Source organism: Gadus macrocephalus, chromosome 20 (genome assembly GCF_031168955.1).
Source record: "Gadus macrocephalus chromosome 20, ASM3116895v1".
NCBI lineage: Eukaryota > Metazoa > Chordata > Actinopteri > Gadiformes > Gadidae > Gadus > Gadus macrocephalus.
This window is the reverse complement of record NC_082401.1, coordinates 22,089,172-22,114,044: the sequence shown is the minus strand read 5'-3', so window position 1 is coordinate 22,114,044 and position 24,873 is coordinate 22,089,172. Positions and strand designations below refer to the sequence as shown.

General features: G+C 44.5%; 1 protein-coding gene across 3 annotated transcripts in view; it reads right to left on the bottom strand.

Annotated features, from left to right (window-relative positions):
* epha3 (eph receptor A3) overlaps positions 1-24,873 on the bottom strand; it is a 75,549-nt gene that overhangs the window by 34,667 nt on the left and 16,009 nt on the right. For all 3 annotated transcript variants that reach the window (XM_060039276.1, XM_060039277.1, XM_060039275.1), the window contains exons 4-6: positions 3,605-3,760; positions 1,861-1,992; positions 1,398-1,607 (exon numbers count right to left, since the gene is read on the bottom strand). In XM_060039276.1, coding sequence (XP_059895259.1) covers positions 1,398-1,607; positions 1,861-1,992; positions 3,605-3,760 — 498 coding nt within the window. The remainder of the gene's footprint in view (positions 1-1,397; positions 1,608-1,860; positions 1,993-3,604; positions 3,761-24,873) is intronic.

Sequence of the window (24,873 nt, the reverse complement as noted above, 5' to 3'; positions counted from 1 at the left end):
GGGGGCTGAAAGAGGAAAAAAGATATATACAAATAACTTGTGTGGTGTGTGGCAACTGGTTAGCGGCTGATGGTTTGTGTATATCATGTACATTATGCCCCATACATTTCCCTCCCTCCCGACACAGACACAGACACACTGCATCATCCATATTCACAGCTCACCTCTGCCTTGGCACTTTAAAAAATGATATCGCCCCCCCCTGTCAGTTGCAACATATAATGTGTGTGATGACAGAGCGGGAACAAGGTCATACGAACAGCGTCCGCCACAACACGGGAATACATGTGATCGCCCTTCCCTTGGACCAGATCCAAATGTTAACATGACGAAGGGCGGGCGGCCTTGACGTTCCTCTCCTGAATGGATGTGAATCCTTCATTTTTTCACAAATGAGAACCATAAGGGGTCTCTTATAACCTCATATTAAATCAAATTGCTCCCATCCCCCTCCTGGGACGCGGGCTAACAGGGTCAAGTCCAACACGGCCCATGTGGTACAAAACAGGGCTGCTCTGGACCCACCTTGGCGACAGAGCCGCCGTTCTGTCTTGTGAGTTCTCGTTGAAGCGTTAAGATCAGATTTCAGCTCCTCTAGCCCTCTGCCCTGTGGGGATTTTGTTTGCGCAGTAGATTGCTATAGTGGGCTACTTTAAATATAAATGTCTTAACTTAAGTCTGAGTATAATATTGAATTTAAATTGAGCAATGTCAATCTCTGGATATCATCATGTTCCTTTCCTGGATAGTCAAATCAAATATTTGACACCGCTGGTCAGAAGTGGCAGGCATTTAAGCACTTTTAATGTCAGTGTGATGACTGCCCCTTGAAGAGGTCTACTATTAATCGGCTCAAATTTGGAGTAGGAAATCAGAATAAAAAAATGCTCTCTATACAGAATGCATCCATACAGAATCTAGAGGGAATTTACAATTTAATTGTGTACAGCCCTAATCCTAATATTAATATCACGTAATATCACAATGTCACAAATGATATAACCTTCTTCACGCTACAAATGATTAATTGAATATTCTTGCAGGTAGCTCCCCCCCTCTCCCTCCATTTGAAAGGTGTTAGTTAGCATGTGTATCACCTCTGCAGCAAAGATGTGAATCTTCAATTAACTAGGCTCCCCGTTCAAACCAACAGGTTTTGGTTTGACCTTTTCGTCTAGTCCGTGAGAACCTTTTTGGTTTGGGTTTCTCTGTATCCTTTGAGGTTTGTCCCTACCATGTGACCGTATGAACAATCGTCAGCTCGTTAAAGTTGCTTGGTAATAATGTGTCTTAACATGATCATTCTCCGTCAACCAAAACACACCGCTGTCAAAAAAGTGTCCTACAAGTCCTCACTTTTCATCAACCGCTCGCTCATCATCGCTTTTTACGCTCACCTGCTTGGTTGGTCGTTATGGAGACGACGGCGTACTGCCGCATTGCCACCGCCATTCCCGAGACGCCGTTCTGCGCCTCCACCTCGAAGGTGTAGTTGGTGTGGGCCAACAGGTCGGTCACCGTCACCGTGGTGTTCCTCAGGCCCGCCGCCCACGGCAGGAAACGCACGTTGCTACGGCAGGGCTCGCAGCGCAGAACTCCTCCTACACCTTAACGGTAAACAGAGCAAGAGGAACCGTCATCGACACGGCGCTTTCTTACAGAAAGGTCGATACCTGTTTGACAGTGAATAAAACAGAGAACAGGAAACACAGAATACACACAACAAAAATGCATTATATACAAACAAAAGAAAAATGAAACAACATCAAAGCTCAGATGAAATCCGCATTTTCATCTGATGCCAGCATCAAGTCAAAGCCAGTGTAAGGGAAGGTTGTCATTAGGAGAGGTTTAAAAGACCTTGGCATCGCTTGCACAGGACGGTGAAGAAGAGGTCTCTCCGCCCGCCCGTGTCCTCGGGCCAGGACCAGTCCAGGATGACCGAGGTCTCGTTGATGACCGAGATGACGTTGCGGGGAGCAGACGGAGGACCTTTGGGGGAGACGGGGGGAGAAAAGGGAGAGGTATGGAGTTTAGAGGGAGGGATTATGGGAGCTGGATAACTAGGGCTTCCTCGACTGATATGAAGATCTTCTTGAGTGGGTCATTGGTCATTTCCAGCCGATAGTCGACCAATCGTCACACTTTAACGCAATTATTTAAAAACAATTTGGGCCAATAGAAAATGATTCTTAGCTGAGACGGATTGTTTTAAAGGTTGTATCAGCGATGTTGGGTGACGTGCCCTCTGTTGGTATTTGTGGCGAGATCCCAAACAAACAAAGCCACCCATTGTCAGTGATTGGTTGGAATACTATTTATTTTGGTTTTGAGTGGTTGGTAGTACCATTTGTTTTTGTGTGCGATCTCGGGGCATAGGCTGCATACAGGGACGCTTTTTTATGGGGCGGGCAGCTAGCAGATCGTGAGGTAAGATCAGTTGAATGTGATCATTTATGTTTCTGCCTAAAGTCGCTGATACAACCTTTTAAAGAAACAGTTAACATTGGGCTACTCTAAGGAGAATCTAAAAATGTAATATTGTAATAATTGACATGGGTCGCCTGCTAACTGCATTGACAACACATTTCTGAATGTGGGAACAACCAGAATGTGACGACTGAATACTTGGTCTAGCAAGCTTCTTCTGAACAACTACTGTTGGTCCACTGTAAGAGGCCAGGCATACAAATAATAACAGAATGTATCGTAACATAATGTATCATGACATAATGTATCATGACATAAGGTATCATGATATAACGAATCATGATGTAACGAATCATGACAAAACGAATCTTGATATAATGAATCTTAATATAACGTATCATAACATAACGTATCATCACATAGTGTATTGTGACATAATGGATCATAAAATAACGCAGGCGTCATCCCAATCCAATATGTGGGATTTTATATGTAACAAGATGGCAGTTTGATTAGTAGCAAGAATTAGGACAAAGGGTGCCTTATATGGATTAGAAGGCCGTTAGAACTCCTATAAAATCGGTCATAAAGTGAATATAATAAAATTCTATTTGAGAGTCGTGAGTAATGCATCCTGAATAGTTAGAGATTTAGTCGTAAACCTGTCCTCCCTGTCTAGCAGGGAGGTAGATAGGAGAAGGCAGAGAAAGTCTTGATTGTATGTATTTTAGTATGGTTATCTTTATGGCAAACAAAACATTCAAACTAAGTATGGAATGGAAACACACACACACAGACATACGACACAACACACCAGCGTCAGAAATGAACGGGGACTCATTGGCCATTTGGCCCCAAAACAAACTATTATTGCCTGGAAATTAGAGAGGGCTTTTAAATGCCCCAATAAAATGTGTATTTTACCCTGCATGTGCAAAGCGGGTCCACATTTTATTTTCATTGGAGTCATTGGATAATGTATATGTAACGACGGAATATGCATATTCCACCAGCTTACTTTTATTGGTAAATTATGTAAAAAGTCCCAAAACATAATATAGAGTCCAGAAAAGCCCTTCTTGCAAAGGCGAATGTCAAACCCTGACACAGTGACACACACAAAGACACACCCACAAAAACACACAGACACACACCAACAGACAAAGAAGCTTACGTGTGCAGGCCATGGAGGCAGGGTCTTCATCTGCGCGGAAATAGTTATTTTCACAAGCGCAGGAGAGCGCCCCCTCATGGTGGGAGACGCTGTGGGGAGGGCACTTCGAACACTCCGCGTTGCCCACAGCGGATTTATAGAAGCCCGGTCGACACACTGGAAACAGAGAGAGAGCAATACAGAAACATTAATTTTGTATTCAAATTTAATTTGAATCACAGCTGTCACAACACGTGGGACGGGACGTACTTACGAGCCAACATAAAATGTCTACACCTGGTTGCCGTGGCGATAACGAATTCATATTGTGGTAAATGATATTGGAGATGTATGTGTGTGTGCAGACGCGCGGACACGCACACATACCCACACAAAGACACAAAGACACACACACACACACGCGCACAGGCTCGCTCTGTTTCAGTTTTGTTCTTTCTCTCTGTGTCTAACGCCATCCCTCTCTCTCTCTCTCTCTCTCTCTCTCTTCCCCCCTTTTTTCTCTGTCTCAATCTTCTGTCTCTGGCGTACACTCTCTTCCACCCTGTCAGGACACACAGTATGAATTATGCAAATACATTCCTGTGAAAGGGATGGCTTTCTTAGCCAGCTCTGGTTTTAAACTGTGCATAGAAGTGGGCTCTTTGTACTCTTCTTTCATACAAATATACCACTATCCTTGTAAGAAGGTCGCTATTTCGCTTATTGATAATAATTGTGTGTGTGTGTGTGTGTGTGTGTGTGTGTGTGTGTGTGTGTGTGTGTGTGTGTGTGTGTGTGTGTGTGTGTGTGTGTGTGTGTGTGTGTGTGCCTGTGTGTGTGCGCGAGCACTTGTGTTTGTCTTTGTGTGTACAAGCTTTTGTGTGTGTGTGTGTGTGTGTGGGGGGGGGGGGGAGTGCGCGTGTGTTTTTGTGATAAACACCATGATGATAAACACAATGAGGAGATGAGGAGCTTTAATGGGACAGGGAGAGGGAGAGGTAAATAAGGTAGATTTCTCCCCATTCTTTATGTTCCATTTCATTACGTTTTCATTTATCTCCCTCCCTCCCTCTGTTCCGACACCCATTTCTATGCACTTCAAACCACCCTCTCCGTTCCCTTCAGTCTCGTCATTTGATGCCGGGCAGCAAAGCCTTTAAATCTGCTGGAAGCCTTTGAGTCGTTTAATTCCACTTTATGGCACCCTCTCTCTCCTGGGGTCCACACCAGCACAGCGGCTCTTCCTCCATGTTGCAGGTCTCTAAAGCTGGTATAATAGTGTCCTATCATATGCCTTGGACCGCTAGACTACAATCAGAATCATATGGCTATGTTGATGATTGATACATGCGGCTTGACTTAAGTACTGCTTTATGCATCCCAAAAAACAATGATAAGCAGACTTACAGACCCGTTCACACAACACAAACCACACAAACAGCACACACACACACACAGACACGTGCACACATGTGGACACACACACACACACACACACACACACACACACACACACACACACACACACACACACACACACACACACACACACACAAAAAAATGTCTTCCAGGTAGCAGGCCTGGAGCCCAATGTGTGGGCTGAACAGAATAGGCCAGACGAACCCCAGTGGTGGACCATACTGGTGTAGCAAGGCCACCACTGGCCCTGTTTAAACTGCCCTCAGATCCATCACTGACCCCAACACTCCAAGGTCCCTGTGTTAGAATGAATACTTCCACTGCCCCTCGTGCACGCATATATGTGTTTCTGTTTTGTGTGTTCGCGTGTGTGCGTGTGTGTGTGTTCACAATGTGGTAATAGAATGTGAAGCCACTTTAAATTGCCCAATGGTTTCCCAGAGGGATATCTGGAAGACTTAGCTCAAAGACCCAAAGGCCACCCTGATTGGTGCGCACACCAGGAAATTAGACTTGACGGCTGGTTTACAGCAGCCAATCAGGGGATACTTTCAGCCAGCAAGGATAAAACCACTGGGTCAGCACAAATTGTTGCGGTATAGGAAAAGCTGCACTCGAGTCCATGTTAACAAGAGTCACTGGCCCTGTTTACACCAGAGAAAGATCTAGGTTTCGATTGTATCTCTAGATTAAAAAACGGAAAACCTACTTCCAGGAAAGGCCGGACGCGCTGACAAGCGTCCCGCCCTGTTTTAGGTGCAGCTTACAGAGAGCCCCGCTTGATATGCGCTTGACCACACAGGTCTCAGGTTCTACCAAACGGTTTGCACGTATGTACCAGTTACATTGCTTTGGCTAATTCAGAAAATCCTGTTTGATCATAATTGCAAAGGTTAGGAATCGTCAGGGCATTGTTTCAGATCAACTTGAATATCGAACTGCTTTAAATTGGGGTTTGAAGATAGATTCAAAGCACTTTTTTAAACAAGCCCAATGTTAAAAATAGCAATGAATATATTGGGTATAATAAAATAGTACAAATCTAAAAAGAACAATCATGATTGAGGAAATCGTTCATGCATGTGTAGATTTCTACATACATGTTCCCAACAGCAATGACAACAAATCATGAGAATCTGAGATGGAATAGGTAGAAAAACTGTATTCCTTTGATAGCACAAAAGGAGTTGACAGGGATTAGGGCAAGATGGATGCTGATGGGAATTTCAGACACTAGATCTTCAGACAAGCTCAGACATATGTTCAAGACTGGCATGCACCATTAGAAATGCACGCCCATCTCCCACACACACAAACACACACACACATACGCACACACACACACACACACACACAACACACACACACACACACACACACATACCCGCACACACACACACACACCCGCACAACACGCACACACACATACACACACACACACACACACACACACACCCGCACACACAAACACACACATGCAAACATAAACACACTCACAGATGTACATGTGATCTTTCGTTATATGTGTATGTGTGTGCGGTTGTGTGGGTCCACAGAAGAAACATAACACTTCTTTAGGGATGATGACATGATTATGTGTGTGTCTTCATTTATTGATCATGCCGGCTGCCTGTGGTGTGTTCTTTTGAGTTTGTGCATGTGTGGGATTGTGCATGCCTGCACGTCTGTGTGTATCTGTCTGTGTGTTTGTGTGTGTGTGTTGGGGGGGGGGGGGGGGAGGGATGTAACTGTTTATATGTGTTTGTATATTTAATTTGCCTCAAGTTCAAAGAAAGGAAATTACAAATGTGCCACGTGAATAACTTCTTGCATCACTATAATGAAACATAAAGCTCAGAACAGACAAATCAATGGACCTTTCTGTCTTCAGAACACACACACACACACACACACACACACACACACACACACACACACACACAGACACACACACACACACACACACACACACACACACAGACACACACACACACACACACACACACACACACGCACACACACACACACACACACACACACACACACACACACACACACACATTCATACAGACATTCTCCCCTTTTTTTTGCAACATAATACGGGGCTTGTAAAATAGGGGCTGTGCCCTGTTCGGTGATCTGTGCCAACCACAATGGACTACGCCTGCAATTTGCTCAATCAATAGGTCACAGGACACAGGACAAAGACACAGGACACCCCTATCAATAATTAACATGGCTTCTGAATAGTCTAGAGGTCTAGTATATTACAGGATGCCCTGAAGATACTGCTCTGTCCTATCCCTCTCCAGTACCAAACCTTAAAGACTTAAGTGACTATCTGTCGTTTTATCCTCGCTTATCTTCTGCCTTGATGTATCGGTGGCTCCACGTTATGTTAAATTTGGTTAAGTGCAGGTTTGAAATGAGGCCCAATCAAATAAAAAGAGGAGAATTGCTTTAGTTCAACCAATTGACCAAGTAAGAATGCCATCAAGGTATACAATGAACTGGTGAATGCCGTGATTTGTAATTAATTAGGGATCCAATGGAATGAAAGCTAATTATTTTTAGTGCCTAAAAGTTAACAATGAATGTTTAAAAGAAACTGTCTGGCAGCAGTAATCAAGCATTATACTTCCTGAAAGAGATGTTCTCAATGCAGAACTTACAGTATATGTATATATAGATTCACACTGGAGGCTATGGACACTAGCTGGATGTGAACCATGCATTGGGATGACGATGGTGATTTTAAGAACAATCGAACAATGAATGACCTTGCCTTTTGATTAAACAGCGGATATTTATTTAAATCACCATCGATTTAGATTACGAAACTACATCTTTATTTCATGACTGCACAATGCCATTAAAACACAATTAACAATATTGAATTATTGCCCAGCTCTGCATGAAAGGTTATAGCGACACAGATAATCATTTACTGTCTCGCTTTCTTTCTTTGGGCTTTCAATCTCACAAGGTCAAAAGGACTTTGTCCTCTGATCTCACCTTCTCATCTTCCCAGGCAGACAGAGAGGCACAAAGATACCAGAAAACAAGAAGATTTATGGGAACAAGAGTGTAAAAGAAGAGAATCATAAGAAAAAAAACAAGCGGAAGGACGACGATTTGTTGGGACATTGGATAGTAAGATGCAGATAGTTCTTAACATGAGCTGCATTTAAAACCCAAAACTATTTTTCTTGTTTTTATTTCCGCTCAGAATGAATCCTTTGAATACATACATTTTGAATTGCTACGGAATCCATTCCTGTGAAGCTCTTCTCGAAGTTTCCCCCACTGCCATGTCTCGTGCTAACGGCTAACCACGCAGCCTGTAGATTTATCTTTGATGGAAGCACATGTATGAAATTATCACACACACACACACACACACACACACACACACACACACGCGCGCGCGCGCACAGTCGCACACGCACACACACACACACACTGCGATCTTCAACGCGCCCAGGTAGGCTTACCCATTCATCATCGTGAGGGTTCCTTATTATTATGCAAATCAGTACTGTATCAAACTGTGCGCACACACACACACACCAATGCACACACACACCCACTACCACACCCACACCCACACCCACACACACACACACACACACACACACACACACACAAACCCTCAAACAAAGACACGTCAGGGCAGGCAGCGGAAGAGACTGTTTGAGGATGTCAGATATAAGAGATAATGAAGGGGCTTTGCCGATAGCTCCATTGACTAGCGAGCAGACTGACCACCCTGGCCAGTGAAGTCTCTCAGAGGCCAGCGACATCATTTACGTCTGTCCTCTGAAAACATGGATCATAAAGAGCCGGTGATTACATTGCATTTAGTTGGTATAAAGATGATCTGGAGACCAATTGTGTGTGTCTGTGAGTGTGTGTGTGTGTGTGTGTGTGTGTTAACCAATTTAAACTACATTTTAATTAAATCGTTTGATTAATCTTGGCGTTATGGTATGCATCACAGCACAGTGGCCACAATCTAATGAAAACTGCACAGGGGGTAATGACACACATAATGCAGTGCATATCAATATTGATTTTGAGGTGCGATTACATTTTCTTTTGGGGGTCAGGGACTGGTTTCATTATCATCCACTCCATCTACACACCGATGCCCTCCGCTCAGCACTGTACCTCCTCTTACCCAGGATGACAACCATCTTTCTCCTTTTTTTTTGGTCTCCCAAAACAACAAAAAAACGAATGCTTGCCCCCATTTTCGGTTATCATGTTACGCCGCAGCAAGAGCATCGCAGATACTAGATTGAATGAATCAATAGGGAAATAACACAACAAACTGATATAACCCAACACTGAGGCGCATGAGTGAAAGTACAGTGTTTCCCCAAACCACCCAAACAGGCACCAGAACAATAACCCCCCGGCCCCCACACGTCGCCCAGCCATTAGCCAGGTCAGGCAGGAGCATAATGCGCCTCACAAAGACATGGCAACACACCAACGCTCACATGGAGGTCAGCAGGGGGGGAGGGGAAGGGGTGGGGGGGAGACGCTGCCTCCAGTGTTTGTCACTCCCAGTGGTTTCACATTCTGCCCCGCTACCCCGGGATTGCCCAGAGACCAGCGAGTGAAAGAGATGAAGATGGTACCAAAGAAGGTACTGAAAGAATGAAAGAAGGAAGGAAGGAAGGAAAGAAGGGAAAGAAGGGAGAGAGATATGCGTCTACACATCTAATCTGATTAGCATATATGTACTAAGCTTGCTGGAATGCCGGATCCCGTGAGCTTTGTTACCACACACACACACACACACACACACACACACACACACACACACACACACACACACACACACACACACACACACACACACACACACACACACACACACACACACATACAAAGACCCAGACACACTGTGGGGTCACACATTGAGCAACGAGTGAATTGGACAGAGAAAGTTATTGCAGGAAAGATTGTGTGTGTGTGTGTGTGTGTGTGTGTGTGTGTGTGTGTGTGTGTGTGTGTGTGTGTGTGCTTGTGTTTGGGCAATCACAAATTTACTAGGCGTAGTCCAATGTGTGCACCCCCATCCAACACACAAGGACTTAAGCTCCTGTGAAAAGTTGTGTCTGGGAAACATTTACACAAGAGCCATTTCTTACTTCAACACCGGCCGGTCTTGTCCCTGTGATTTAGCTCCAGTCCTTGCTATTGTACCCCTATGAGTGTTTGTGTGTGTGTGTGTGTGTGTGTGTGTGTGTGTGTGTGTGTGTGTGTGTGTGTGTGTGTGTGTGTGTGTGTGTGTGTGTGTGTGTGTGTGTGTGTGTGTGTGTGTTTGTGTGTGTTTGTATGTGTGCGTGTGTGGCTGTGTATTTGCCAGCTGGGGGGGGGGGGGCTTTATGCGTGACAACAGTTACCATGCCAATACTGACATATAGAGGTACATGGAGAAGAGGAAGAGGGGGAAGGGGGTGCTGGTGCTCAGAAATCCATCCGAGAAGCTGCATTTTCTGTCCACTTTAAAAAGAAAGAATAAGAAAACCACGGCCTGACCGGCAGTTTGTGCGAGTGTATGTGTGTGCCTACGTGAGTGTGTGTGTTATTTTCTTTTTGTGTGAATTCCAATTCTGTTTGCCTCTTCAGAGAGTCAAGCACAACACGAGGGGACTTTAGTGGCTGCAGCGAGAGGCGACCACACGCTCGCTACTTCAAGAAGGGGAAAATAGGTCAGCGAGAAGATTTGCGCGCACACACACACATCTGCACATACACACAGACGCACACAGGCATGTGTGCATTGTGCTGCGATTGAAGCTTTGTACTCCTTACATAAAATGACCGTCGAGACACTTTGCGAAGACGTATTGTTTTGAGTTTTCTTATGAAGGCTGTGTGTCAAAATGGCCACACACACACACACGATATCGGCACCTTTTTTTGTTTGTGTTCTGAAGCTTTTTTATTGAATCCCTGCAGACAGTCTGGCATGCGTTTGAAACAAATATAAAGGCTTTCCTTCTGCCTTCTGTTTTTTTTATCTGAGGTAAACAGACACATCTATTTGAATTAGAAGGATGAAATGAGTAGTTTAGCTGCGGCTTGGAATGCCTCCATTCCCTATTCTAATGAGATGAATAGGTGTCCATATGGTAGCTACACACCCATGCTCAGCCAGCTGAGGGCTAGTGGAAGGCTTTCTAGTAAGCCCACCAGGGAAGACTACTTTCACTGGCGGATCACCTGAAGCGAGTGCACAAACACGCACACACACCCACATGCAAGCATGTACACACACACATAGACACAAACAAAGTCATGCCTGACACAATTTTTCGCCCTTGCACCATCAAAACGCAAATGTGCACAAACACACACACGCACGCACGCACGCACGCACGCACGCACGCACGCACGCACGCACGCACGCACGCACGCACGCACGCACGCACGCACGCACACACACACACACACACACACACACACACACACACATACTCAATAGCACTGTCAAAACACACACACATGCACACAATGTGCAAATACATACTGGCATATCCGTGCACATACATAAATTAATATATGCACAAACAGATAGACGGGCATATATAGCACACACAAGGGCCTGAGAACATGGCTGCTGCCATATGTTAAGAAGGCCCTTGGCTCGTCTGGTTTCAGACTTGACATTCTGGCAGTTCTGTCCTCAAATACTAACCATCTTACTGGGGGGCCAGTAGTACCTTCACTATTTGGATTTTGTTTAAGCCAGCAAACGAAACATTCATAAAAGTTATTCCGAGATTAAAGCTGTGCGGTATGTGTTCTTTTATTTATTTTTGGGGGGTAACAATGTCTTCCTCATGATGACATTGTACTAGATGCCTGCATAAGATATATACGCGCAAGTGCTTAGTGTTAATGAAAATTGACTTTGTTTGTTTGTTACCCGATCAAACCACGCGGTAATTACATAAAAAGAAAATTCCCGAAACCTAGATCAACATGCCATTTAATGACTAAGCCTGCTGTTCATCTAATAACCCCAGTATAGAAAGACATGTTTTAACGTCGTTCCTGTGAGTCTCATTAGGGCTCACCTTGGCAGGGAACATAGCTTGAGGAGAGAGGAGAGGGGAGGTCCGGTGATATCGGGTGGGGAGAGACGCGTACGGCTCTCTCTCTAAATGGGCTGCACCGCCCGCTGCTTTTTAATGGAATTCTCCAGCAGCAACAGGGAATGGAAGATTACAGCGGCAATTCGATCAGGGTTTTACCCCCCCAAAACAAAATACTAATCACATTCCTAGCTCAGAGCTAACCCTCCTGTTCCTTCTCTCCTGGGGTGATGTGCATCTAAATCGAGATAATAATAAAAAATAAAAAAATAAAGACGATCTAAGGTTAACACAATTATTATTGAGGGGTTAATAATATATTCTTGGGTTATTAAAATTGAAAAATGCCTGGTTAACATTTCCATGATTTGCTTCCACCCATACGCTAAGAGTTTTGTGAAATATTGTTTTGTAAAAGGGTGTAATAAAAATGTGGTATAATAAATATAATCTCTTCCAAATGTTAAACTGTTCTGTCATGGAAATATGCATTGGTTGGTGGAAGGAATTTGATTGAGGAAAACTTGATCCGTTACCATGGAACATTCCGACGGTAGAGTCCATACGACTCAATAGGCTTTACCTTTTGACTTTATGGGTACTGAAAATATCACAATTCCCATTTCCAGTCCCAATAAAAGTTGAAACAACAAATAACAAAAAACGCTCTTTAGAAAATAAAATACAGCTGTGCAACGAAAAACATCGGTCGGTTAACATAATTTGCACGTCAACAGATTGCTCCTTGGATAAACGACTTGCATGTTTGAGTAATGGTTAATAGTCTTATTCGATGACATCACAGGACCGGGATGTATTGCCTGTATGTATGTATGCGGTTCCATGCATCTCGCCATGTGTGCTTGCGTGCGTGTGTGCATGCGTGTGTGTGCGCGTACGTGCACGTGAACAGGCATGTGTGAATGTGTTTTTGTGTACGAATATATGACTGACTAGTGCACGGATTCCTTGGGCAGGTGTCTCAGCAGTGGTCCGGGGCAGGGCAGCACTAAATCACTGGTCAACTGACACTCCTCTCAGCAGGGAGTGCCCACACGTGTTACCACCAGGGACAGGGAGAGAGAGACGGAGAGACATAAACACAGAGGGAAGCGGTTTTGGGGGGCAAAGCGCGAAGGAACGCAATGCTATATAACTCGGACTATAAATCAACTTCCTTGGTCCAAAGTGAAGGTTATATGTACGTACGTTAAGAGTGTGTGCGCGTGTATATATGTGTGTGTATGTGTGTGTGTGTGTGTGTGTGTGTGTGTGTGTGTGTATGTTTGTGTGTGTGTGTGTGTGTGTGTGTCCGGTGTGTGTGTGAATAAATATGTGTCAGGTTGCTGCAGATGAGACGAACCAGCGCAGGTGAACCACAAAGAGAGCCAGACATCCTGGCTCGGTTGGAAATCAAGAACCACCACAAGGGCCCTAAAAAACAAGCCTCATACAACCCCCGCTCCTAGCCCACACAGCCCTCAGGTCTGCGTCCTCTGACCATGGGCGGATCCGTCAAGGCATCGGCCCGGACACGCAGGACACACACAGGTTGTAGCGTGCAGAAATATACGCTGACATCATGTTTACGAGGCGAAATACAAATGAGAAAATTACTTCACTGTTCTTTCAAGATAACAGTGAAGAGAAGCCATTTTATACCGCGTGATTTTGGAAAACCAACTGATGAAAAAATGATTGCATGTTTTACCGTAGCATGTGTCGTTTAAAGTGTGTGCATGCACAGCCATTTATAATGCACATTAGCCATCGGTGCATTTTTGTTTGTATGATTATCTTTGGTACTGCGTCCTGAACAGGGTGGGAGTCGCTGGGACAAAAAATGCCTGTTAAGCTATTTCCAGTGCAGCCCCCCCACAGAGGGAACACTACAGGAGACTGTAGACCCCAGATCACAAAAGAAGAGAAAAACAAATGGGCTCTCGCGATGTGGGTTTTTCCAGAGTGCACTGCTTTCAGGTAAGACTGTACGTTTGCTGGCCTTTGCTTTTCTGTGCATATGTTTTTTGTGCCAACATCAAACTCTATTGGTTGACATCTTTTGACAGGTTAGTATTGGATTGCAGCCGGGGTTATGGTAGCCAGCCAAAGCAAGCTTGCTCAATGCTGGATCATTTCAATGGGTTTTGTTTGAATCAGTCTGTATGATTCAGAATCATGCAAAAAAATAAGCCAGCCAGCCTATTAGACACACAATTATTGGTATTCAATTATCCTTTCAAGGAATTAATGCAAAGGATAGATTTAATTCTTTCCTGCTCAATGATACGTCACATATCAAAATAAACATATATAGATGGAGAACCATAATGGGTGTGCTGTTTGTTTTCAATAAAATGTTCTGTATGCAATTGTACCTCATAATTCATTTAAAATGGGTGAGTGATTGGTTGTGCTCGCTACTGGCCACTAAATGAACACCCCAATTGTATCTAGAATTAGGACACAGCAAAACTTTCCTTTGTTTCAAAGGAAAATGTTTATGATGACAAATGCTGCAGCACTGTGAAAATAAAGCTGATTTCATATTTAGGTAAGATAGAAAGAAACACAGCCAGAGGAAAAGCAGCAAGAGAGACTCATTTGCCCGATGAGACTTTGAAGACAAAGTGTGTACATCCATTTGCGAGCACTGGAAATGAACCGGTAAAGAATGGACTAACACGGCTCATTTCAGCTGAGACCCTAATTAGGCTTTCGCTTGTTATTTTGGCGTTTTGAGGGTGAATATTATAGTCAACGCATTGTTCCTTCATATTTGAGAAATGGCTTGTCGTTTGGGTAATTGCGAAGAATTTGGAAAAACACATGACTAAATGGACACAGACATACACACTCACGCTCACTCCCAAGCAAACACACACACACAGACACACACACAGTCACACACACACACACACACACACACACACACACACACACACACACACACACACACACACACACACACACACACACTTAGAGACCCATACTGGATTCACCTCAACATTCGGGCCAGCGACGACATCAACTGAAAGTGCCAGGAGTGATGGATGTGTGAGGCTTAATCACCTTTAATCAGCTCTGTCTATGAATAATGATGAACAGCCTCTTTTCTCAAGCACAGAAAGGGAGAGCGAGAGAGGGAAAAATGAAAGAAAGAGAGAGGGGCATGGGGAAGGGGGAGAAGATTGTGTGCGGCGCGGAGTCTTTGTTGGATTCATTAGTAGAGGCAGATGCCAAACCTCCTCCCACCCCCGCCCTCCTCCTCCTCCTACTTCTTTCCATCTCGCGGCGCTCCAAGACATGAAAAAAGACAGCCTGAGAGATCCCACCGCCTGGATCTCTTATCCGTGCTTGAACTTGATCTCTGCAGAGCAAACAAGTCCCACCCAAAATGGAGTGTACCGCGTTTTTTCTTTTAGGTGGGGAGGGGGGGGGGGGGGGGCGGAGAGTTCTTTCAAGGGAGTCTGCGGCGACGCTCATTAAAACAGCCCAGAGCTCTTTCTGATCACAGTCCGAGCTTCAGGAAAGATAATGATGCCGACAAGCGATTTCTGGCACGCGAGTGGAAAGACGCGTTCCACCGCGGGTAAAGGGTGTGGGAAATGAGTATTTTGTTGAGGTAAACGACTTGCCTGTAACGGCATTATGAAAATCTTCTTGCGTTCTTGGGAACTAAAAATGTAATTACTCCGACACCCTGAGGAAGGTAGAATGCAGATACGAGTCGGTGTTCTTATTCTTTAATGTTACAGCCCAGTCATTAAAGGCTTTTTAATTTCCAACCGACGTGAGTGCCTCAACCGGATTCATTATCATCACATCTCTTGTTGCGATTAAAATGTGTCCTTTTCTTTTCCATGTCATTACTTTTGTGTTTGTTCAGGCTTGATAAGTCTGAAAAACACCAGCCCGTAGCTATCAAATCGTCTGGCATCATCACCATTATCACCGTCCGTCCTCTATCCATCCAAGACAAGGAACGAGCACTACTGTACTCTGCTGCTGTGATCCAGCCTGCCTGCCTATATAACACTGGCCTGATTCCTCCAGCCTCGCTCCCATCGTCCCCACCCTGAGTGTTGGGACCCTGACAGGCAGCTGAGGAGTCTGCGTTGGGGGCCGGCCGGTGTTGGTGCCGGTGGTTCAGGGGGACCCTGAAGACCCGTACGATGTGATTACAGTGGAGCTGGGGGCCTGAGGATGGATGACCCGAGGAAATCATGGGGGCAGCAGGAATGTCCACCCACTGGGCACACACATGGTGTTTCACTCTGCAGCACTTAGACGATTGTCCTCCCCACAGAATTTCCAGCAGGTCTCTACTCTGTCTCTGTCTCTCTCTCTGTTTCTCTCTCTCCATCACCCTCTTTCGCACTCTCTATCTCTTTCTCGCTGATTATCTTTACCTCTCTCTCTCTCTCTCTTTCTTCCTATCCTTCCCTATCTCTCTCTCTCTTTCTGTCTCTCTCGCACTCTTTCTCTCTCCTTCTCCCTGTCTCCTTTCTACCTTTTTCTAACTCCCCCTGTATGTCACACACACACCAACACACACAAACACACACACACCCTAGACACACACACACACACACACACACGTTACTCATTCTTCCTAAAAGAAAGAAAAAAACACCGTAGTTATTCTGATTATATGCAACCAGGGCTTTCCATTAAAAAACGCTCACATTTCCGCGGCCGCCTCTCGCTGCAGTCGAAGCGGCAGGCCATCTCTGGAAGAGGACAGGCTTAGGAGGACCCGTAAGGGCGCACGTTACACCCCCATAAAGGTTAACCTATAGAGTGTGTTACACACCCTCCACTGATGAGCAGAGTGGATACTGCAGATATGTGCAGCCAGCAGCACTGGTGATTACTTTCACATATTTTTGTATGACCCGGTGGCTGAAAGGACAAATCTGCCATTTGAGCAATAACGAGAGCACTTATATCATTATATCCACGAGTTGGCGAGCAGAGGAAGTTACAAATATATTTTGACTGCCATGAAAGGCCAGATGATATCACTACCATTTATAAAGAACAACAGCTAGTTGCTTTTAATCTGATCCACTCAAATGTTGATGAATTAACCGTCAGTTTTCAGCAGTTAGGAGCTGAGAGTCTAAACCCCTCACGGTAAGGAGACCCAAACGTTTGCCTGCCAGACCTCGGTGGTTTGGAATATGCTCCCTGGCTTCGGGCCTTATACCCGTTCCCACAGAGTATGACTTTGCCCAGGGTTTTTGGACATCGTGACAGGGGTGGATGAATAGATAGATGGCCTTGTGGCAATGCAGCATCTCTCACTTGGGCTCTCACTATAGTCTGCTTATAGGCTAGATGGCTGAATGTGTTGTATTTCATATTGCATTCAGCCATCGTGCAAAATCAAGACACACACAAACACACACACACACACACACACACACACACACACACACACACACACACACACACACACACACACACACACACACACACACACACAAACAGATGAAACACAAACACACAGAGAAAAAACACAGAGGCAGAAAAATACATTCCATCTCAAATATAGAATAAAAATGGATAAATATGTAATTCATAAACCATACATTTGATGAAAAAAAATTATATACACATACTACACTGAAATATAATCCTAACTCATGGAGCAGGACGTGTTCTCTCCCCAGTGTCTCCACCATCCTCATTGGAACTAAAAGGTTGAACCAAAATGGAAAACAAAGATTTAAAAGGCCCATTTGGTAGCTGGAGAATCAATGGGCCGACATGCAGGGAGCCAAAACAAACAGAGGCTGACAAGGAGACTCAGTTAACACAGTGTCATTAGCACTCCATTCCGCCTATGGTTCCCCGTAGTTCCTATCTATTGCCATCTCACGTCGCTCATCTTCCAAATGTCTCTTGGCTCATGTGTCAACTGCCATGTGTGTGTGCGTGTCTGTGTGTGTGCGTGCGTGCGTGTGTGTGTGTGTGTGTGTGTGTGTCAGTCCAACATTAGCATGGTAAGTGCATGCAGATGGCTGTCACAGCCAGTAGCCTAACCTTTTAGTACATTTGCATGCAAATCGATGGATTAATTGGCTCTGCCTTGTTAAGGCTGCTGAATCGTCAATATGTCTCGATCTCTCATTCCCTGCACTCGTCCACCCGCTGTGAAGCACGCTTACATACATACTGGCTACATTTGCAAATGATCCCGTAGATGTTTCCATGCTTGTTTTAACTGAAATGCCTGAGTAAATATAATCAGCACACAGTATCTAGACTAAGGCTTGCCAATTTATTATCCTGATGACTATGGAGAAATACACACAATGTGGTTGAATATCACGATCCCTTCTTAACAGTCTAACTGAGTGTCATTACATTCAAGTATAGGGAAATGTAAAGTATGGTGGCCAAGTACCAGTTTTCCATTCTCACTGACGTTTCAAACCTCATATTGTATCATTTTAAGGGCCTATATTCTCATCTAAATTAATTTAGACTATAAAACTGGGTATATCGGTTAGTCGACATCTTTATGATGATTCGATACCAATTAAGGACGCAAACGATGGTATTGAATTATTGCCCAGGCCAGCCCTACTGTAGAACTTAAAAGGATCACAATTTTGCACCCTTGAACTTATCATGTTGACATATAAGGTTGAATTGAGGGTGGGGATGGAATCCGAATCGACAAATCCCAGCCCAGCCGAGATTGTATCATGATATGCACTGGTTGCTTTGTACTAAAGGCAATGTGAAGTCAAGCTGGCTGCGAACGCAGGGAAGACCGGCTGAAGACAGCCTGCCTTGCTCTTTCATTAATCACTTAGGCTCTTGCAGCACCGCCTAAAGCGACTGGAATTGAACACTTAATAGCAGAAAACTGGCGAAGCAGGGGAAACTGAGAGAATAAAAGTGGGAAGTATTGCTCTGTTTGTGTGTGTGTGTGTGTGTGTGTGTGTGTGTGTGTGTGTGTGTGTGTGTGTGTGTGTGTGTGTGTGTGTGTGTGTGTGTGTGTGTGTGGCGGTGGGTGTGTGTGTGTGTGTCGGGGGAAAGAGGTGTTGGGGGTGATGCCATGCATGCAACCCTTTACCCTGACAAATGCCTGCCTGCCGTGAACAGGAACGATGACAAATGAAAAGGTGAGTGGATTCGGAGGCAGGATCCTCTAAATCTGAGTCATCTTGTGGAAGTAAGCGGACCCACGTTCTGATGTGCTTGGGGGGTTTGTAAGTGTGATGTCAAGGAGTGAGGAGCGTGTTTGTCTGGGCCTGCGGTGGGAAAGGTCAGTGCTCATCGGTGCAGCATCGGTCAACCTTTAAAAGAGCTGACAATATATCTATATAAATATAGATATATATGAACAGATATACACACAGCCATACATACATATTACCGTATAGAGAGGGAGAGAGAGGGAGAGAGAGAGAGAGAGAGAGAGAGAGAGAGAGAGAGAGAGAGAGAGAGAGAGAGGGAAAGTGAGAGAGAACAGACTCTGGCCTAGTTTCCACGCTCAACTGGTCTGGGCATGTTCTTGGATGAGTGTGTGTGTATATGGTGTGTGTGTGTGTGTGTGTGTGTGTGTGTGTGTGTGTGTGTGTGTGTGTGTGTGTGTGTGTGTGTGTGTGTGTGTGTGTGTGTGTGTGCGCGTGCGCGTGTGCGTGTGTGTGGCATTTTGAGTGCAAGCATGACCAAAAAGCCTGGTCATTCAGGCCTAACTGCCTTTAATCAGTATCCCCCACACATACATAAAGAGACAGAAACACACACGCACGCACACAGTCACACAAAGTCGAGAGGGGGAAATGTCACGGTACTCAATGGATCTGGTAGCAGCAGGATGAGTGTAGAGACAGAAGAGCAGAGACATTTTCCTCTCTCATCTGTTTGGGTCAGTGGATCGTTACCCAACGACCAAGAGTCCTCAGAGAGGCTGGGGTTGTGTGTTCTTGCTGCAGTACAGTGTGGAGTGTGCGATGAGTTTTTTAGAGAAGGAAGGAGTAATTCATCTGTGCTGGTAAACGCATGGGGTAAATATGCTTGTCTGAAGTCAAATATCTGGCTTGAATCACTGGTATGTGATGGACTGAGTCACGTCAATGTGTTGTCAAAATAAAACTCCAAAGATTGGTTCAACTGAGCAGCACCGTCACGGAGGGAGACATATGGTCTGGGATTTTGAGAAAATGGTGATGGGGCAAATTGATTGATTCCTGTCATGAGTTAATCCAGCAGGTATTCCTTCCGCCATGGTCCCTCTTGATTAGTACCTGCTGTATCTAACCAGGGCACTGCCCTGTTATATCATCTCTCCCTGATCCTCGTTCACTCCACTCACAGACAGAAGCCTCAACATCACCTCTCCACCAACAGACCCACACACAACAAGACACACACGCACACACACACACACACACACACACACACTACAAAAACTCCACATCAACTGCAGTCTGCCCCCACTTCATTTGGAAGACTCACTGACCCACACCAAATACCATTTTATATATCCCCATGTGCAAGCTTTTACATGTGTTCTGGTAAGAATTGTATAAGCCAGTTATAAACCAGTTATATATGTACAACATATGTATTAAATTTTCCACTTCAGCATTTGTTGCATTTCTTTTAGCATATGGATTTTTTTCACTTCTGTGAAAGCAGTTTTTACTTCCAACCACCCGCACATACAAACACACATACATACCCCACACAAGGACACACCGGCACACACTCACACACACACACACAATCAGCACACCGAACATACACACCACACACGGACACACAACACATACTACACAGTCACACACACACACACACACACACACACACACACACACACACACACACACACACACACACACACACACACACACACACACACACACACACACGGCGGCACACAAACACACTAGACACCAAACACACACACACACACAAACTTATCATTTTTGTCTATTCTTCTCTTGTTTGACTTTTTTTTGGGGTGCATGTGTTTGTTTGTGTTGTTCTTCTGTAGAGGAGTACAGAAGCTGCATTCTTATCCCCGTGGAGACCAGCAACGTACCAGCTGCATGACAACCACATGGCCCCTGGTTGACAGACTGGCCCCCATCACCGGGCCCCCTGAACCCCACTTTGCCAGCAACCCCAAAGCATTCAAACGGCCCTCAGTGTTAAGTCCCATAAAGGAGAAAATCAAACAGCTTCAATGGCATGAATGAATGAATAAATGAATGGGGCCTTCCAGCATGAATCCATAGCATTGCACCGCAGTTGGGGAGGGAACCCAAACATGCACACATACAGAAGTAAAGTATGAATTCAACCCAGAAAAAACATGAATCTCTGTTAATTGCTTGATAACTGCATTATTCACTTTGTTAACGACTATGTCATGTCATCCATGTACGCGAGTAATGCGACTGATGTGTTTTCATTGCTTAAGAAGAAGGATATTAGCCTGCATATTCCAAAAAAAGTGGCACACCACAGCCCCTGAAATAGGAGCTTGAAAGAGGGGAGAAAACTGTGTTGGGATGTGGGAATAGGTCAAGGTGGGTTAATGTTTTCCTTCAAATAGGATGCGATCAAATACGGATGCATGCTGGGAAATAGATATTAAAAAAATTCTGAACTGTGACATTGATGTCGTCAATGGTTACCGGCCTGATGTGTGGCCAATCGGCTTTGCTTTGCTTGCCGTTATATTTGCGATTGATTTGGCTTCAATTTGAAAATCAAAATCCCTGTGTCTCTACAGGGAAGAATTATTGACTGTGGACTAAATGGATGGCTGCATGGAGTCTCTATAATCATAACTGGTTCTCCTCCCGCTCTCTCTCTCCCTCCCCCTTTCTTTTCCTCTCTTTCCCCCTCTCTCTCTCTCTCTCTCTCTCTCTCTCTCTCTCTCTCTCTCTCTCCATCCTTGTCTACCACTCCTTTCTTTCCCTCTCTCCCTCTCTCTCTCTCTCTCTCTCTCTCTCTCTCTCTCTCTCTCCATCCTTGTCTACCACTCCTTTCTTTCCCTCTCTCCCTCTCTCTCTCTCTATGAAGTACAGTCACTGAGTGGTAGCTGCAGGCTTAATACTCTTCATGCTTTAATGTTTTGTTTGTTGTTGATTTATTTTAATTTCACCACATCAGGGCAATGAAGGATTTGCGAGATACAACGGTAGATATATACATTAAATATTAGTGACACACATAACACTCACTTGCAATGTTGTATTTGGGCATGCACTATATCATATATTTTAATAGATGGTTAGGGTTCCATTTACACCCCCAAAACTCCACAGACACCTCGTTACATTTACCTCAGACGCAGCACTTAGTTAGTCCATTATATCCATTTATAACAGATAAGTGTTATATTTGTCGAACACTTCATCTCATGCATGCTCTGAATTATCGGTGTAGTTAAGAACAAATTAGCAACATAAATGGTTTGAAATAAAAAAAAGCATAGCGGAGACCCTGGCGTGAACCGTTTTCTCCAGCCAGCCCTCGGTTTCTCCCTGAGGGCCTTGCTGGCCTGCCCTTAACGTGTTTCATTGTCCTTCCCTCTGTTCTTTCGTTTCTCCTCTCCCTCCTAGCTTATATCCTCGTTCTGCTCTAGTTTCCGCTCCGCTACTACGCCACACCCCATTCAACTCCTTCCGTCCTCATGTCCAACGGCTCAAAGCTGTACTGACAGAATGAGGCGCCATTTTATCAATGGATCAGTTGCAATTATATCCATAGGTTTCTTGTTGTTTTCGTTTTCTCCGAGTGTGTATAGACACAGGCTCATACAATAAAACTTAAAAAAAATAGGTATTTAGTACAGACTTGTACATTTGTTTAAAATAGTCTGTGTGTGTGTGGGTGTGTGTTGGAGCATTTTAAGGACGTCAGCGAGCCGTATATCCAAGCAGTAGCTAAAAAGGGCTGAGCGAAAGAGTGGGGAGTGACGTGTAACATGCTTGCCACAGAAACGCACAACAGTCTTTCGAAGCTACGGCCAAAACCGACAACTTTGGGCACACTGACATGAGAAAAGGATATGTTAAAGAAAAAAAGAGGGGAGAGGGAGGAAGGGAGAAAGGACGAAAAGTAAGAAAATAAAATTAGAGTATTTTTTTCTTTTGGAGCCTTCTAAGTTTCATCCTAAAGCAGTCCTGCATCATCGCTGAATGATTTTAATGTGAATACAATACAACTCAAAACAAAATAAGAAAAGTGAACTCAATGGAATAAACTGTAACTATACCTCTGCTGTTTCACAACTCTTGACAATGTTGCAACACAAACTAACTCTGTGTGGTAACCACGCAACACAAACAAGACAAAACCAGTGCTTTTCACAGTAAAAGTCAGCCAGAATGTTATGGCAGAGTCTTTTTTCAATCACAAATGTTTTTCTCTGTGCATATTAACTTTTTAAGACATCATACTAAATAATTGTTTTTGAATAAGTCAGGCGCCAGTTCAAATAAATAACTCGGTCTGTCCCCGCATGTGCCCGGCTGAATATGTGTGTGTGCGTGAACGCATGACCGTAACGTGCACGGGTGAGTTGCTGGCAACTATGAGCATTGTGTGTCTTGATAAATCAGACAAGAATGTATACGTGGTTCCGCCTCTGAAGTGCCACAGCTGCCAGCATGTGAACAACACACACGCGCACGTTCAAATACACAAGGCCGCTCTACCGTTGCGCGCACGCGAGCTGGCACATTGGGTTTGCTGTTTTAGGATCAAATTGAGGCTGGAGGAATTTCACACTGATGTCCGATAGGAGCGGGCTCACCTGCCTCGTTCTGTTCCAATGACAGATGAAAGCCAGGTTCAGCCCCAATAAGATATTCACTCCTCTGTGGAGTGATATCTGTTCCTCATTACAAAACATACAGCAATCCAGACAACGACTGACACGGTAACATACACACACACACACACACACACTCAGACACACACACATAAACACCTATCACCATACACACACACACACACACACACACTCAGACACACACACACAAACACCTATCACCATACACACACACACACACACACACACACACACACACACACACACACACACACACACACACACACACACACACACACACACACACACACACACACACACACATACGGATATGCATAGACCTATCCAAACCCAAGCTCCAATGTCCTAAGTTAACAAATGCCAATGGCAACAACAGAAACACCATGGAAACAGAATTATGACAACACCCACTTCATCATTATTAAAACTGAGTAATCTTTGGTGGTCTGGCCGCATATTTACACAAAACATCAAGTCTCAAGACACACACAGACAGCCAGAATGTGCAAATAGAGAGATAGAGATGGAAGATTCTGCTGGGCGTCCTGTCAGAGGATACACTTTATTAAATATTTAGTTTAGGTTTTCCATCAACCTCGCACTCTGAGCAAACAGTGAAGCGAGCATACGCTGGGTCCAGACATGTCCGAAACGTCTCTGTTTTGGGATGGCTCCAAGTGAACTGAATCTGCTGAACTGGTGCTCCTCATGTAGAGGTTATTATCAAGCTCACTTTTAATCGCTCTTCGTCGTTTAAACCGCTGTTAAATTTTTTTCAGATTTAGGAATTTGGTTTTAGCGCGTTAAGTCAAGCTGTCTTTTTTCTTGTTTTTTTTCTTTCTTCGTATCGTAACGTAGGCCAAGGAAGAGGTTAGATGATATTGGCATGTAGCCTCCACATGGTCATTTGTCCGTTAACA